At 47.7% G+C, this 16,376-nt stretch overlaps 1 protein-coding gene and 1 non-coding gene across 5 annotated transcripts in view; one reads left to right on the top strand and one right to left on the bottom strand.

The window, feature by feature from the left end:
- The window catches only part of CLCN4 (chloride voltage-gated channel 4), a 72,363-nt gene that overhangs the window by 9,788 nt on the left and 46,199 nt on the right, over positions 1 to 16,376 (bottom strand). For 3 of the 4 annotated variants that reach the window (XM_061137959.1, XM_061137958.1, XM_061137957.1), the window contains 6 exons: positions 14,961 to 15,167; positions 14,780 to 14,860; positions 13,136 to 13,681; positions 11,525 to 11,711; positions 10,239 to 10,637; positions 3,261 to 3,477 (listed from right to left, as the gene is read on the bottom strand). In XM_061137959.1, coding sequence (XP_060993942.1) covers positions 3,261 to 3,477; positions 10,239 to 10,637; positions 11,525 to 11,711; positions 13,136 to 13,681; positions 14,780 to 14,860; positions 14,961 to 15,167 — 1,637 coding nt within the window. The remainder of the gene's footprint in view (positions 1 to 3,260; positions 3,478 to 10,238; positions 10,638 to 11,524; positions 11,712 to 13,135; positions 13,682 to 14,779; positions 14,861 to 14,960; positions 15,168 to 16,376) is intronic. The other variant, XM_061137960.1, reaches the window with a different exon arrangement.
- Positions 1,409 to 1,481, top strand: TRNAG-UCC (transfer RNA glycine (anticodon UCC)). The gene has a single exon. It is a non-coding gene; the product is annotated as a tRNA-Gly (tRNA).

The following is a 16,376-nucleotide window of genomic DNA, read 5'->3' on the forward strand; positions in this document are numbered from 1 at the left end:
AAAAAAACACTAGGCATCTGCAGTCCTGACAGCCCTGTCTTAAAGCTTGGTAACTATAATGTCTGAAAGCCAAGCTGGTTTTAACAGTTCTGGGGAAATACGGATTCAGGAGCTGCCTTGGGTTCAGGCATAAATTGTGCCCCGGCCTGCGAAAGTAATTCAGTTTAGTCCAGTTCAGTCGCTCAGTCATGTCCGACTCTTTGCGACCCCATGGACTGCAGCACGCCAGGCTTCCCTGTCCATCACCAACTCCCAGAGCTTGCTCAAACGCATGTCCATTGAGTCAGTGATGCCATTCAAATATCAAAAAAGAAGAAAGATGAACAACCTGCCAGGAAGAGGCAGCATTCAATCCAAGGGGGTTTGTTAGTGGTATGAAATCTCCTACTTGATCTAAATCAAGTGTTTCAATGTCCAGCCTCTTTGGGTAGCAGTTCAAGTGAATCTGTGGAATGATAAACAGTTCATCTATGACCATGAACATAATTCAGATTAGAGCAGCAGGGATCTTTTGAGAAGACCACCCTGGTCAGGACTTTAAGGCCCACCTAGCATCTCCTCTGCTCCCTTTTTCTTTCTAGATCCTCTATGGGGAAAATCCCAAATTCACTCTTGGCCACTGGACGCTTCCAAGACTTCAACTTTATGAGGACAAAGACTTCTCTGGCTCCTGGTCTGGTTTCATGATCACCATAGAGTCCAGGCCCTGAGAAGTCCTTCAGACTACACTAGTCAAGGGTACGAGCTGTGGGGCTCGGCCAAGAGCTGGGACGGTACATGGTGATGGAACAGATCAAAAACACAAGCTGGCTTGTGCCGGGCCTGCCCTGGCTCAAAGCCCAAGGAGATGAAAGGCCCTGCAAACAAGGATCTCCTGCCAGGGCTAACGTATCAGCATCTGTGTTTGTTTAAAATATGTACAGCGAGAGAGTGAGAGCGATTTTGTGTTCTCACAGAACATTCGGAGCCAATTTCGGCACCCAGATCTTCACAGGAAAACCTCATGGGGCTCCGTGAGGTGTGAGCGGGCGTCAAGGGCAGAATTTCCTGCCAGAACTGAAAATTCCAATGATAACTGACATGGGATTATTATTTTAAAGGGAAAGAGAAACTGCTATACACTTGAGACGACATGGGTGATCACAGTGGTATTTCTGCCGAGCACTGGAAATTCAAGCACATCAGTGGGCTTCAGTCATTTATAAAGTGGGGACCTTGACCAGCAGTAGCCCCTGGGAGCTGGTTACAAGTACAATTGTCGGGGTACCTCCCAGATTGGAAGGATCAGTAACTGCAGTAGGGCCTGTCACTCGGGGTTTAACCTGAAGGTTTACTCCTCTCAGATTCTGATGCCCACTCAAGTTTGAGAACCAATGAGTACCTTTAAAAACCACCAGTAGAGGGGAAGTCCTGGGCAGTCCAGTGGTTAAGACTCTGCGCTTCCACTGCAGGGGGCCCAGGTTCAATCCCTGGTCTAGGAACTAAGATTCTGCAAGCTGCACAGCTGGACCAAAAAAAAAAAAAAAGAATCCACCAGGAAAAATGACCTCTAGCCTCAAATGCTTATTCATCTGTTCATTATTGACTGCCCCTCCTCAAGCACAAGGCACCCACCAGCTGCAGTCAGAGTTAAGGAGGACACTCATCCCGTTGGCTAGGCGTCCTCTGGGTCAAGTGCAAATTCAGCCCCTTGCAGAAATCCATGCTGCCCGCCATGAGCAAGGCAGCAAAAGAAATCTCTGCGAGTAAGGGGTGCATGCTGCGTGCTCAGTAGCTCAGTCGTGTCTCTTTGCTACCCCATGGAATGTAGCCTGCTGACAGAGGCTCCTCTGTCCATGGGGATTCTCCAGGCAAGAATACTGGAGTGCATTGCCACGTCCGCCTCCAGGGGATCTTCCCAACCCAGGGACTGAACCTGCATCTGCCTGTGTCTCATGCATTGCAGGCAGATTCTTTACCCATGAGCCACCTGGGCAGCCCAAGTGAGGTGTGCTCTGTGACTACCCTGGGCACCCAGCCCAGGGGCGCTCAGCTGGAACAGGAGTATCACTTGGGCCTGAGTCTTTGCTTCCATAGGGGCTGTGCTGTGCACTGGAGGGTGTTAAACAGCACCCCTGGCCTCTACCCACTGGATGCCAGTAGTAGCATCTGCCCCCTCCACTTATGACACCCCCAAATCCCTGCAGGGCCAATCACCCTGCTTGAGAACTTCTGGGTTAACCAGGAGTGAGGCAGCCCTGGAAACTGTGTCAGAGAGTTAAGCCTCAGGATTCTATAAAGGCCAAAACTGTTATTTAAGGTACCAATGTCTCCATAGCCCATACCCTACCTCCCACCCCCAGCCCATAAAGCAATCAATGAGGTAGAGAATCCTAGGTTCCAAGATACCTGAACCAAACCAATCCCTTCCTCCACCCAAGATTCTGAGGCCCTGGCATTTAGAGACAGCCCCTGAGCCCAGGGCATGGCCCATAAGGCACTGCACCTCTCACACCATCATGAACCTTTGATCTCCACAGCACTGGTTTTCTGCTTCCTGATAATATGGTGCGAAAGCAATACTGCTGTGGCGGAGACCAAGCCATGAGCTACCAAAGCTCACGGCTCTGCAATCACACTTGAAAATGTCAAGTCATTTTCAACAGGCTGGCGCATCAAGGAACAACTTGAGCACAATGTGCACCTCACGTTTGTGTATGGTGATGTGTCTATGAGAAAAGTCCAGAATGGAGCGCCCAGTGGCATGGGAAAACCCAGCTGCAGCCCTCACCATGCCCACTTCCACAAGCCAACTGCACAGCTTTCTCAAGGTGAAGGGACTGATATCCTTCTTCTCAACCACTGAATGTGTGAAAAATGTGTGACAGTTTTTTTGAGATTCCCATCTCTCTTTCTTAGTGTGTCGCTGACAGAGAGTTGGAGCATCGTGCGCCTCAAGCTATTTTTCTCTTCAGCCCTGAAGAGGCTCTCTTCCTTGCTCGTTTTAGCAGAAGAGGGTGAACCTTCTCCAGGAACCTGGACCACTGTGGGGGCTGGGGTAGGGAGCCCCAGCCCCTCCCCACGGGCTCCCCCTCTTTAGACTCAAACTTCAGCCTCAGGGCAGAGACAGCAGCCCACTTGGAAGCCTGTCTCCAAGCCTGCCAGCATCTCCTCCTATACTCGCCACAGCTTACTGACATCTCTTCGGAGGATTGGTCCCCAGTCCCCATCAGCCCCCCATGGGCCCTTCATCTTGTGCCTCCCAGGGTCCCGCCACTCACCCGCTCCGGGTCACCAAGCACTGGCGGAGCCCCAGCTTCCGGAAGATGTCCACCACAGTCTCCATCGGGGTGTGGTCGGTGACCGTGAAAGGGCTGAGGTTCAGGACGCGCCGCAGCTTCAGGGGCTGTGGACTGTTGGCCGGCAGCTCAGGGGGCTCCTCAGTGAAGTACATGACTGAGTCACTTACGATGCCCTCCTGCCTCTGTCTGGCATTCTCTGGAATGGGCCAGCAGGATGGTGAGCTGCACAAGACTCCCGTGTGGAGTCCCTCTCCCCATCTCAGCCCACCCCACCCCACCCACAGCCATACAAGACTCCTCCATCCCAACAACCTCGAATCCCACAGAGAAGGGGAGCAGAGGGCAAACTGTACACTCCTAGTGAGGGGCTTCAGCCAAACAGCAGTGGAATTGGCATCTCTTTCTCTTAGGCTAATGCTGTGTGAGACTCCCCTGCTGTGTGTGACCTGATCACCCATTGCAAAGACTTGCAGGATGGCTCCTTCCTGGGAATGCACTGCCTTTGCCTGGATGCCAGGGCACCCCTGCTTTCCTAACACACCTCATCAGGGGCTGAACTCTGGCATGAAAAAAAAAAAAAACCTAATGAGCTGCCCAATGACCTTAATACATTGTTCTGCTGTGTTTTCACAAACTAACTTATAATTAGCCCAAATGGCATTTATAAATCCTGAAAGGAACAAGAAACCAAGAGGACCATCCTGGGCTTACAGCCCAGAAACACAGCCTAATTCCAAATATAAGCCTTGGGACCAAAAAAATAGCCCTAGAAAAGCTGCCTTCCCCTCTCCTCCCCCACTGCCAATCCTTTGGATTGTCTCTCTTAAAAAAAAAAAAAATGGGCCATTTTGTGGATTTCTCAAAGAAAGATAGTAAAGCTGTTATGGTAACAATTAGCCTATTTCTATCTGTAGACAGGCCCATGTGAAAAAAAGCTGCAGAAAAAGTAGGGTAACAGGAACTCATTAGAAATACAGCTTTATGTGGTACTAGAAACCAAGGCTATTTTAAGTCACACATGAAATAAATCCATCGGTCTCCAGATATTTCTCCAAGGCGATTTTCCTTCTGTTGGAATTTTAATCTTTCTTTTGGTTCATGGGAAAAGGTTAGGGAAAAGGTACAGCAAGGCTTGCCTTAAAATGAATCCTGGTTTCTATAATACACTTTTTTTGCCTTCTCAAAGACGACTATTCACCTATATTGTTCTTTGAAAAATAAAAATTCTAACTGCTGGCTCTAAAGCCATTTATTGCCACAGAGTACTCTAATGGAAAACTGGCAGCATTCGGGGTCAGACTGAGTTTGAAAAGGGGTCTCTGTTTAAAAGGGGAACAGAGGGCCCGCTGGGCAAATGCCTGCACAGTATGTGTGTCAGATTCAATCGAGTTACATCAAATGGAGTAGGATTCAACCCCAAATACCAGATGACACTGGTGCACAATGTGTTTGCAGATGTAGATGCCACACAATACACATTCCACATTTCTCTCCTAAATCAAGACAGCTCTATCCTAAAACACTAAGGTGAGAAGCAACAGTCAACACACTTACTACTCATTTTCATGAAAGTGAAAGCATTAGTTGCTCAGTCGTGTCCAACTCTTTTCGACCCCATTGAATGCAGCCCACCAGGCTCCTCCATCCATGGGATTTCCCAGGCCAGAATACTGGAATGGGTTGTCATTTCCTTCTCCAGGGGATCTTCCTGACCCAGAGATTGAACCTGGATCTCCTGCACTGCAGGTAGATTATCATCTGAGCCACTGGAGAAGCCCACTCATTTTCATAGACAGACTGATTTTCTCAAAGTCCCACATAATGGGAATTTCACCTATTTCAACATTCCAGTTGAATATCAGGTTTGGATCATGCCACAAGCCCCAATCAGGAACTGATCACAGGGATTTGTTGAACCCCTCATAAAACCAAATACAACTTAGACAACTGTGGATTCACTTGTTGAAATAAATAAAAAGCTTCTATTGCCTCTGAATATACTGATTGAGTTAGAAGCCCTGATTCTAACAGCACCGAGCTCTGTGATTTCTTGCTTAGCACTGTGTTCCCAGTGTCTGGACAATGCCTAGAATACAGCAGACACATAGCAGATATTTGCCAAATGCACACATGAGTCAATCATTCAAAGTGAATGAATGAGTGAGTAGGTCTACTGACCATCAGTGCCCTTGGCTCTGCCTCCCATACACAACACAGTCCAGCTCACAAAGGAGGTATTAGAAGGAAAGCCTTGAGCTCTCTGCTGCTAAACAAAAAGGCACCAGCTGCAGTCAACAAAAAGGCACTTGCTAGAAGCAGTACGATCATCATGCCAGGTTAACGGAGGGTAATGAGGAAAGTGTTGATGAAGTGAATTTCACAAACTGTCACAGGCCAAGAAATTTTAAAAGACTGAGATGGTTAGATAGCATCACTGACTCAATGGACATGAATGTGAGTAAACTCCAGGAGACAGTGGAGGACAGAGGAGCCTGGTGTGCTACAGTCCATGGGGTTGCAGAGTCGGACATGACTTAGCAACTCAACAACAAGTAAGTTACTACAATGGCTTCAGAGCAATGGTTCTCAACTGAGAGTAATTCTGCCTCCACCCTCAGGGGACATCTGGCAATATCTGGAGACATTCTGGAGTCTCATAGCCGGGGGGATGGAATTGCTACTGGTACCTCGAGGGTAGAGAGCAAGGATAATACTACAGCACAAAGGTAAGCACCTCTCAACAACGAATGATCCAGCCCCAATGTCAATGGTTGAGAAACTCAAATCATATTTTCAGGGAGGTAATACTCTATCATCCTGTTCATTAAAAATGCTTCCACAGATAAATGAGGTCCTACTGTAGAGCACAGAGAACTATATTCAATACCCTGTGATAAAATGGATAAACTATATCCACTTTCCCTGATATACTGGAAAAGAATATGAAAAAGGATTGAATGTATATCTATGTATCTATGTATAACTGAATCACTTTGCTGTATAGGAGAAAGTAACACAAGATGGTAAATCAACTGTACTTCAATAAAAAATCAAAATTTTAAACAATTTTAAAAATGCTTAGGCAAAAAAAAAAAAATGCTTAGGCAGATACCAGATATCGAAGGTTAAAAAAATAAAAGCTTCCATAAAACACACATAACTAACAAGAAAGGTTAAAATGGAAAACTAGAAGCAACTATAGTGGTGGTCAGTACAAAGGTGTTGTGGTTGAAAAAAAAAGAAGTAAAAACTATTTAGAAGAAAAAGTAGATTATTTTGTGATAAGTTATAGCTTATAAGGGCTTTCCAGGTTGCATCAGTAGTTTAAAAAAATAAAAAACCCGCCACCTCAATGCAGGAGACATGAGACACTGGTTCCATCCCTGGGTCAGAAGATCCCCTGGAGGAGGGCATGGCAACCCACTATAGTATTCTTGCCTGGAGAATCCCAAGGGCAGAGGAGCCTGGCAGGCTACAGTCCACTGGGTCACAAAGAGTTGGACAGAACTGAAGGACTTAGCATGCATATAGCTTATAAGGCATGGAGAAATCCCTCTGCACGTATGTTTTCATCCCCAGCAGAAAGAAGCAGATGACACCACTGTTCCCCATGGCCTCTCCCATCATTAACAGCACTCCCAGGAAGAAATCTCTTCAGGGAAAAGAGCTCATCCAACAGATTGGACACGTTTCTTGATGCTCAGTTCTGGACAGAGAGCCCTTGTAAGCAAGCCTCTTCCATACGCTGGAGAAACATCATCAAATCATCCACCAGGCAAAAAAGAAAAAAATGAGAGTTCCCTTAACTCTGGCCCATGACTCTAACTTTCCGTCCCTTTAATCATCTTTGTGGCTTCCTATGGAGTCCTCTCTGGGTCTGTCCTCACTTAATTGCAGAATTCAAGAGTAGAAGAGCCTGAGCCTGCTGAATACAGCAAGAGCCTCATCATTGCAAAGAGTGCCAAGAAGTAAAGTCCCATGTCCCAGGACCTTGCACAGTGCTATATACTGCCCCGTGTGTATGTGATGGTGAAGGGGGCCACGTGTACTAGCTGTTCTCCAATAAAAACAGCAGCTATGGTTTGGCATACCAGAGATGGACTGGAAATACAACATCCCCAGCTTCCAGGAGCAACTTATATACTATTTTAAACATGACACATAAGAAAAAAAATTGTTCTTTGCCTCATCTACTGGGCTTCCTTGGTGCCTCAATGATAAAGAACCCACCTGTCAATGAAGAGGCATAAGAGACTTAGGTTTGATCCCTGGGTCAGAAAGATCCCCTGGAGAAAGGCATGGTGCTCACTCCAGTATTCGTGCCTGCAGAACTCCACAGACAGAGGGGCCTGGCAGGCTACAGTCCATGGGGTCGCGAAGAGTCGGACACAACTACAGTGACTTAGCACACATGCATCAGTTTTTTCTTATCTTGAAATCTATCTAAAATCTCTGCTCCTGAGTTCTCTGGAAGCAAAACTGGCTTAGGATCATTACTAGCCTAATTGTGCTCAACCTCAGTCAAGTCAGACTCTCTGTGACCCCATGGACTGCGGCCCACCAGGCTCCTCAGTCCAAGGGGATTCTTCAGGCAAGAATACTGGAGTGGGTTGCCATATCCTCTTCCAGAGGATCTTACCGACCCAGGGATTAAACCCGCATCTCCTGCATTGGCAGGCAGATTCTTTACCACTGAGCCACCTGGGAAGCCCCTACTAGCTCAATGCTCAGGTCCTGTTTCTATATCCACAAAAGGGCATCTCATTCCACAAATATTCCACCAGGGTACTGGACTCTTCTGGAAGGAAAACAGCTTTTCTGACTGCTCACACTCAAAGACACCTTACCTTCCCAGAAACAATGTAAATAGCAGCTTTCATACTATTTTCCGTCGAATGGAAAGCATACAGGTACTATTGACACTGTGTTGCCTCTCCAAACACTTCAAACATAGCTTCTAGGAGAGTACTCAGTTGGCAAGCTGAAATTTCTTCTCAAACTGGTTGATGACAATTACTGCTTCCCACTTGATTATAGTAATGGGTTTCAGCAAAATTAGTAAGCTGTCTCTTAGCAGGTGTGCCTGCAGCTACACAATAGGTAATGGATTCTGTGACATTTATTACTTGAGTTTTTAAATTTCAACCTTTGCTTAAAAGATTTTAGGGATTGAATAAATGTTTTTAAAGGCTGCTGATTAATTTAAAACAAACCCAACCTACTATACAACTTTTTTAAAAATTTCATTATTTATAAGGCTATAGTCATGCCTAAAGGCACCTACCTATTAAGTGACAGGACCTATAATAAAGAGAAAGCAAATGTGCTTTTGTGTCTAAAACATAAAATCAATTGTTGCTTTGGAAAGAGGTAAATATGTTTCAGCAACATGCTAAAATTAGACACTATAGCCTGCTTAAAATTCTTTTTATAAAGCCTTTGATGAAGATACTTTAAAAATATTTTAAAAGCTATTTAACATCATGAAAAGGTTCTAGAAATTCAAATAGAGAGCCTGAGAAATAGTTAACAAAGGGCGGGGATAAGCAAAGGTGTGTTCCCGGTGAGGCGCTCTGCCATCGTACCTGGAAAAGTCCCTGAGGCAAACTTCACAAACCTGGAAGTTCAATTATCAAGGGCACACGGGAGCTAGGCCATCAGCCCCCAGCATACTGTGAGACAGAGGGACATGCCGACCGGGAGGGCATTCGTGTTGACCACGCACTGAGGATGCGTTCTGTGGATCCCTGCCCCGGCTGCATCAGGAGGTCTAGCAGGACCACCGCGGGGCAAGGGGAGTGCTCCTCCCTGCCAGGGCCTTCACAAACTCACACCCAGGCCTGTCTTTGTAATCCTCCTGCCTCCTGCTCCCCTTTCAAGGTGCTCATCCATAGGTAGACAGGGGACCTCAGGCTTGAGCCACCTGTCTCTGGGACATAACAGTTGGGCACCATTTCCTCTCTCCTCTCCCAAGTGAATAGCCTGCCCCTTGGCACAGCTCACTCAGTTAGCCTGTTAGGAGGAAAAACATCCCATAGGACTGACTTGACCCATGTGGAACCCACGTGACTTGACCCGCTGGGACCAGACATGAGGTCATGAAGTGACGTGACGGGCTTGAGCGGTGCCGAGGGAGGTTTCTGAGGCAAAGAACTCAGCATCTAGGTCGGAGAGCCCCCTGGAAGTCCATGGGTGCTGGCCCATTCACGAAAACCTCACCAGGGAGGTGGGGATGGGGTTTTGCTGTTTCGGTGAATGGGAAATAGATGAGGGATTGTGTCCTGCTAGGTGCCATTCCCAGGAAGGGGGACGCCGTGATCACACTCCTTACTGGTCACTGCTTCTGTCACACTCCTTACTGGTCACTGCTTCTGTCAGCCACCCTACTCCATTGGCCTCCCACAAGAGTTTGAATAAATTTAGGTCAGAGCTACAGGTGCATAGCCCTCAAGTGTCATAGTAAAGCTGCTCACTGATTGCTCCATTCAGAGCATGCACTCTTAATGTACAGTGACGAGATATTATTTTATGATCTTTTCCTTAAAAGTTTGATTGAAAAAGAGGGAGCTTGGGAGAAATGCAGGGTCTCAGGTGGCGCTAGTGGTAAAGAACCCACCTGCCAATGCAGGAGATGTAAGAGACGTAGGTTCAATCCCTGGGTCGGGAAGATCCCCTGGAAAAGGGAAAGGCTACCCACTCCAGTATTCTGGCCTGGAGAATCCCATGGAGAGAGGAACCTGGAAAGCTACAGTCCATGGGGTCACAAAGAGTCGGACACGACTGAAGTGACTTAGCAGGCAGGTACCACCCCAAACCTCCTGTAGTCTGACTGGATCCCCAGGTGAAACAAACAAGCCTTCAGCTTGGCCTGAAGCCCTCTGACCCTCATCCACCCTCTCCAACCTCTTGGAGAATTTGGGGCCACATTTGTCCCTGGAGACTCCCTGCTTTACTCACTTATGGCAAGAATCAGCTCTCTCCTCTGGGCAAAGCCGATGAGGCGCTCTGAGTCCCTGGAGACAACCACAGGGAAGCCGTTGTAGTCAGTCTCCTTGATGAGTGTCTCCACGTCCTCGACAGTCATGCTGTCCTGGGTGAGCACCGACAGGGGCGGTTCCCCCCGCCGCGGCCGCATGACATCAGTGGCCAGCGTGCGGTGGGTGAACTCGTCCTTCACGTCCAGGAATGGGTACCCATTCAAGTGGATGTGGGCCTCATAGATGCCTTCCTTCCCGAAGGCATCGGCCACCCACTTGCTGGTCACGGCTGCTGCCATCAGGGGTACGATGTACTCGAGGCCTCCTGTCAATTCGAACATGATGACCACCAATGATACCGTCATCCTGGTAACGCCACCTGCAACACAAGAGAGGAAGGGAATCGCAGGACTCCACTCCACACCTGCAAGAGGACATGAACTGTGGAGACCAACAAGCCAGCTCCGTCCTGGCCCTTGTTCTACAGGGATGGTCCTACACGGTGCCCATGCTCAGACCTCGGTAAACACAGCCTCGCATCAGCAGTCATAAGTCACATCTGTCTGGGTCTCTTCTCCTGTGAGTGACAGCAAGCTGTCTATTCACCCAGGACCACACCCTTTGCGTTTTGATAAGTGGATCCTATATGGGCTCTGCAGGTTTCTGTCTCAGCACATGTGGCTCTTTTCCCAAACCCCTCAAGCTGGAAATGGTAAAGATTTTTAAGGGCTAGAGACAGCCATGTCCCAAGTGGCTCAGTGGTAGAGAAACCACCTGCCAATGCAGGGGACGTGGATTCGATCCCTCAGACAGGAAAATGGCCTGGAGTAGGAAAGGGCAACCCACTCCAATATTCTTGCCTGGAAAATCCATAGATGGAGGAGCCTGGCAGGCTACAGTCCATGGGGTCCCAAAGAGTCAAGCACAACTGAGTGGTTAAATGATGACAAAGAACAGACAGGAGATGCACTCACCCTTGTGTCCCCTGGTATTCAAAGGAAGACTCCAAACTAACTCCCAATCTTGCAATGAGGAACAGCTGGAGCCGGGTCATTCTTCCTTCACTGGGGTAGGGGTGGGGGAGGGCTGTCCTATAGATTCTAGGATGTTGAGCAGCACCCCTGCTGCCTACCCACTATTTTAGATGGTACAGTGGCAAGATGGCAGAGATCCCATCAGCCTGGGTCCCTGGATGACTGAGCAGAAAAAAGCCCTGGGCTACTCACATCTCTCTCTCACACACACACACCCACACCCACACAATACCTAGGCAAGCTGCAGCCCCCACCATGGCATAGAGCCCTGGGGTGACGCAGTCTGCACCGGGCCTGCACCAATTCCTGAAGATGATCCAGTCATGGTGATGGTAAGCCAGCTGCTCCACACCGATTCCCACCATCCTGCCCGCCATGGCCCCCACAGCCATGCTGGGGATGAAGAGGCCAGATGGGATCTGCAGGGAGCACAGGAGAAAGATGCATGAGGGAAGGGGTCCCCATTCCGGACGCCACACCCCCCAGCAAACTCAGCCTCCCTCGACAAGCTGGTATCTTCCTTCAGTCTTCAAAGGCAGGGCAATGCTTCAAAATATGGGTCAACTGGGAAACCGTGGACCAGTGATCTACTGTGACTTGGAGAGAATGCAATTTTACACTTTCATTTCCTCGCCTTCAAAAGCTGGCCTAGTTTGCCTGCTGTGGATTAAAGGATGATAAGCCCCACTGCAAATAACATTCAAAGTGCGCATCTGTCACTTGAGATACTCACCACTCTCTCTCCCCTCACCCGTCATTCAGATCAGCTTTTAAAATTAAATGTCATGCCACAGCATGACAATGGAAAAGCAAGGCCTTCAACTGTTCACAGGTCAAATAAAGAAGCTAAAAACATCAGTGGACCTGCCTTGCATCTTCCAAAAACCTTGTCATGGACTTACTGCCCTCTTGAATATACAGCGGCCAAACACCTGTCAGAGAGACTATATAAACCGAAAGGCCTCAGTAACAGCATGTTTTGTATTTTGCTGTGTGAGAATACATGTCCGTCTCTCTAGTCATCAGACACGTAGTACAGAACAGACTTGACTCTGTTCACAGAGACTGCATGTGGCTGCCAACTGACCGGCAGCTGCATATATGAACTGCAACCCCTTCCTGGCTGATTGTCATGAATCTGAGGATGGAAGTGGGTCTTTAACCAAATTCAAGTTAAGTTTGGATCCTCCAGTGTAATTTCAAGAGTGTGTGACATTCCTGAGGAAATTATTCCTTGAACATCTCTTATCCCCACCCCACTTCATCTAATCCCCTGTGACTTCAAAGCAGACTTCTCCCAGCAGGCACCAGAATGAAAATAAATCCCCCTGCATCACAGACAGTCACCTGTTTAATAACGTCCACCCTTCCTTGTTCTCAAGGCAAAAAGTCAGGTTTGTGTTTGACCACTGCACCCAAGTACACAGCTTCTCAAGACTTTTTTAAAAAGAAGCAATTCATAGAAATACCACAAAAACAATTGTGGTGGAACACAATTGGGTTCTGAAAGGTTCCCAGTGTTCTGCTCCTGGTCTCAGGTGCTGGTCACACAAGTGTATTTTGTGAATATTCACCAAGCTGCACACGTCTCTATGTGAATGATATACTCTGAGCCTTAGCTTCTTCACTTGTAAAATGGGGTTAAAAATCTCTACTCCACAGGCTTACTGTTTATCAAAAGTGTTGTTTTTGTTGGTCAAAAGAATGTCAAGTGTCCGGCACCTGAGGCCATTCAGCAAAGCTCAGCTCCCCCTTTCTCCTGGCATGATTGGATTCTGGGGTCCCATCTCCAGAAGGACAGGGTTGCCCCCCACCCCTGGCACCTTCCCTCCCCTTCACTGACCTTCATGCCAAAGGTGAATATGGTAATGATGATCTTGAAGATCAGTGCCAGGGCCAGCTGCCAGATGGCCGTGTAAACCCCAACCCCAGCTGGCCGGTCAGGGATGTCATCCACGGGCCGCGTCATGTTGGGGTCGTTGATGTAGTCACACAGCTGGGAGGACTCAAGGGCCCCGCAATCATTGAAGAGCTCGGAAATGAGCTCGCTTGTGCTGCGGCGTGTGTAGGGGTTGGGGTAGGCAACAATAGCAGTGATGGCAGTCACTGCGATGACCTCCAACACTGGGTACTTCCCCAGCTTGGTGGTCTTGCGCCTCCGGCACCAGGCAATGTTGCAGCGGATGAAGAGGGTCCCCCACAAGCCCCCGAAGACTCCAAGCAGGATGAAGGGGAAGAGCTCAGCCATGTACCAGGGCGTGTGATACTCCACGTAGAAGAGGACGAGGCGGCTGTTCCCAAATGGATTGATGGATCGCAGCGTGAAGGCTGCCACCAGGGCCGCAAAAAAGGACCGCCACAGGGTCTTTAAGGGAAAGTAATAGCTGACCTGTGACCAACGAGTGAAAAATAAGAGACTGGTAGACAAAAGAGCTGCCCCAGAGCCCCAGACCCACTGATCAGCAGCCCCCTGCAGGCACTTGCCATGAAAGTCACTCTCAAATCAAACATGGGAGGAACTTACTTCCTCAATCAGTGGTGTAAATAAGGCCCAAACACACAAAGATATTTTAAAGGATTCTGTCTAAAATTGGAACAGATACCATTTAAGGGGCATTTGAGCTATTTTATATAGACAAGTGAGAACACTATATCATAATACTGTTTATGGCAGAAAGAGCCTCCTAAAAGAAAATCAACCTCTGATTTGATCCTCCAGACAACACATTCTGGGTTGAAACTCCTGGCTCAGCAGATGTATCTGGAGGGCGCATGAGTTAAGAATGGTTTTCACACTTTTAAATGGTTCAGGGAGAAAAAAAATCTATATATATGTAACTGAATCATGGTGCTATACAGCAGACATTAACACAACATTGTAAATCAACTATACTTTTCGGGGAGAAAAGATGTTGAGATGGGAAATACTCAAAAGGAGGACAATACCTAGTGACAATGATAGAAAATTCAAACTTCAGCATTCATAAGGAAGGTCTTTTTGGAAGACAGCCAGGGAGCACACGTGCATGTGGTCTGCTGCACCTGCCAAGCTACAAGGGCCAAGCTCAGTGGTTGGGACCAGGCGCTGAGACACACAAAGCCTCAAGTATTTACTATCTGACTCTTGACCTACAACGTGGGCCGAGCAGTGGACTAGACCCATTCCGGTGGCAAAAAAAAAAAAAAAATTATTTATTCATTATGTTGTTTATGGAAGAGACAGGAGACTGCAAATCTCCACGCCCCCCTCCCCCGCCCCCCCCCCCGCCGCCCCCATCAAAATCACACTGGCAATTTTTAAAACAAGACTTAAAAAAAAATATTTCATGGACAACACTGTGGCTCCTTCATGAGTTGCAGGAATCTCTCAATCCTCCTTTGGATCCAGTCCTCAAGAGGGTTGAAGAAGAAAGCCCCCTGCCTTGCTGAGCCCCCATGTGTTCCTCGGTGCTCAGAACCATGGGGCCCCTCCACTGCTCATGCTCACCTCTTCCAGACTGAAAAGCACACCCCCAATCGGAGCACCAAAGGCCACGGAGACCCCGGCAGCGGCCGCAGCTGACAGCACCTGTGAGGCAAAGAGCTCCCATCAGTTCCAGGTCTTTCGGGAAAGTCAGCAGATGCAAGTAAGCCCAGAGGGGGCGGGGCTTCACCCTGCGCATGTTCACCTCACGCCTTTTGCCCTCGTTCTTGCTGTACTTGGAGAAAAGGCTGCTGAAGAAGTTGCCACAGCAACAGGCCACGTGCACCAGCGGCCCTTCCTTGCCCAGGCTCAGGCCTGAGGACACCACCAGCACCAGCGTGACAGTCTTGATCAGCAGGGTCCACTTGCCCAAGTAGCCCCTGATGATGAAGCCACTCAGGATGGTCTTTATCTGAAACACAGGACGGAGAAGGCGGGGGAGTGAGCTGCGTCAGTGCCTCTGCTAGGAAAATAACACCTGCCTCCTCCGAGAAGCATTTTTCAAGTTGAGATTCACTAAATTGTATGGAACAGAGGCTGCTTTCGTTGGTAATTTAGCTATAATTTTATATTAGAATTTATATTAATGCCTACTTTTATACATTAATGGAACACCCGAGACAATTCACTGCATAGTAAATCTTAATAATTCTGAGAGTAATGAGATCATTCAAGGAATGAATAAGTAATTATCAGTCTAATTTTACGTATGGCATTTCATCCTATGCAGGTTACCCTCTGTTGTGTTGAAAAGATTCGTGTATCTATTGATTTTAACTGTTAATTTTTGACTGCTAAAATATGGCCAAGATAAAGAGACATCTGGCTAGCTTTGTTGCAAGGGAAATACAACAAAATATCAATGGAACTTTAGATAGGGGTTGGCTAACTATGGCTGGTGGGCCAAATCCAGACCACAGCCTATTTTCGTATGACCCACAAGCTAAGATCTTTAAAACCTAAGCTTTTAATCTTTTTAAATGTAATATGTAAACAAGGTAAAAGAAGAGGGCAGCAGAGGACGTGATGGTTAGATGACATCACTGATTCAATGGACATGAATTTGAGTAAACTCTGGGAGACAGTGAAGGACAGGGAAGCCTGGCGTGCTGCAGTCCATGGGATCGCAGAGTTGAACACGACTTAACTGTTAGTGAGAATAGTTCCTCAATTTTGCCTCCTGACCCACAAAGCCTTGGCTTCCCAGGTGGCACTAGCGGTAAAGAATCTGCCTGCAATTTAGGAGATGCACCTTCAATCCCTGGGTGGGGAAGATCCCCTGGAGGAGGAGATGGCAACCCACTCCAGTACTCTTGCCTGAAAAATCCCATGGACAGAGGAGCCTGCTGGGCTACAGTCTATGGGGTCACAAAGAGTCAGACATGACTGAACATATATGCATGCACTGGATATAGAAACATCACCAAAGGATAAATAACATTTTATCTTCAACCTCTTCCACAATCGGCTGAAATGAAGTGAATGTTTACTGCCTAGCTAGCAATTTACAAGCCTGTAATCAGAGATTCATTAGACACAGAGTGACCCAGCCAATGAAATTCGTGGTCAGTATCCATTTTCCCATTGTATAATGCATAATGGGACAATCTCAGCTCTTGTC

This window comes from Dama dama, chromosome X (genome assembly GCF_033118175.1).
Source record: "Dama dama isolate Ldn47 chromosome X, ASM3311817v1, whole genome shotgun sequence".
NCBI classification, from domain to species: domain Eukaryota; kingdom Metazoa; phylum Chordata; class Mammalia; order Artiodactyla; family Cervidae; genus Dama; species Dama dama.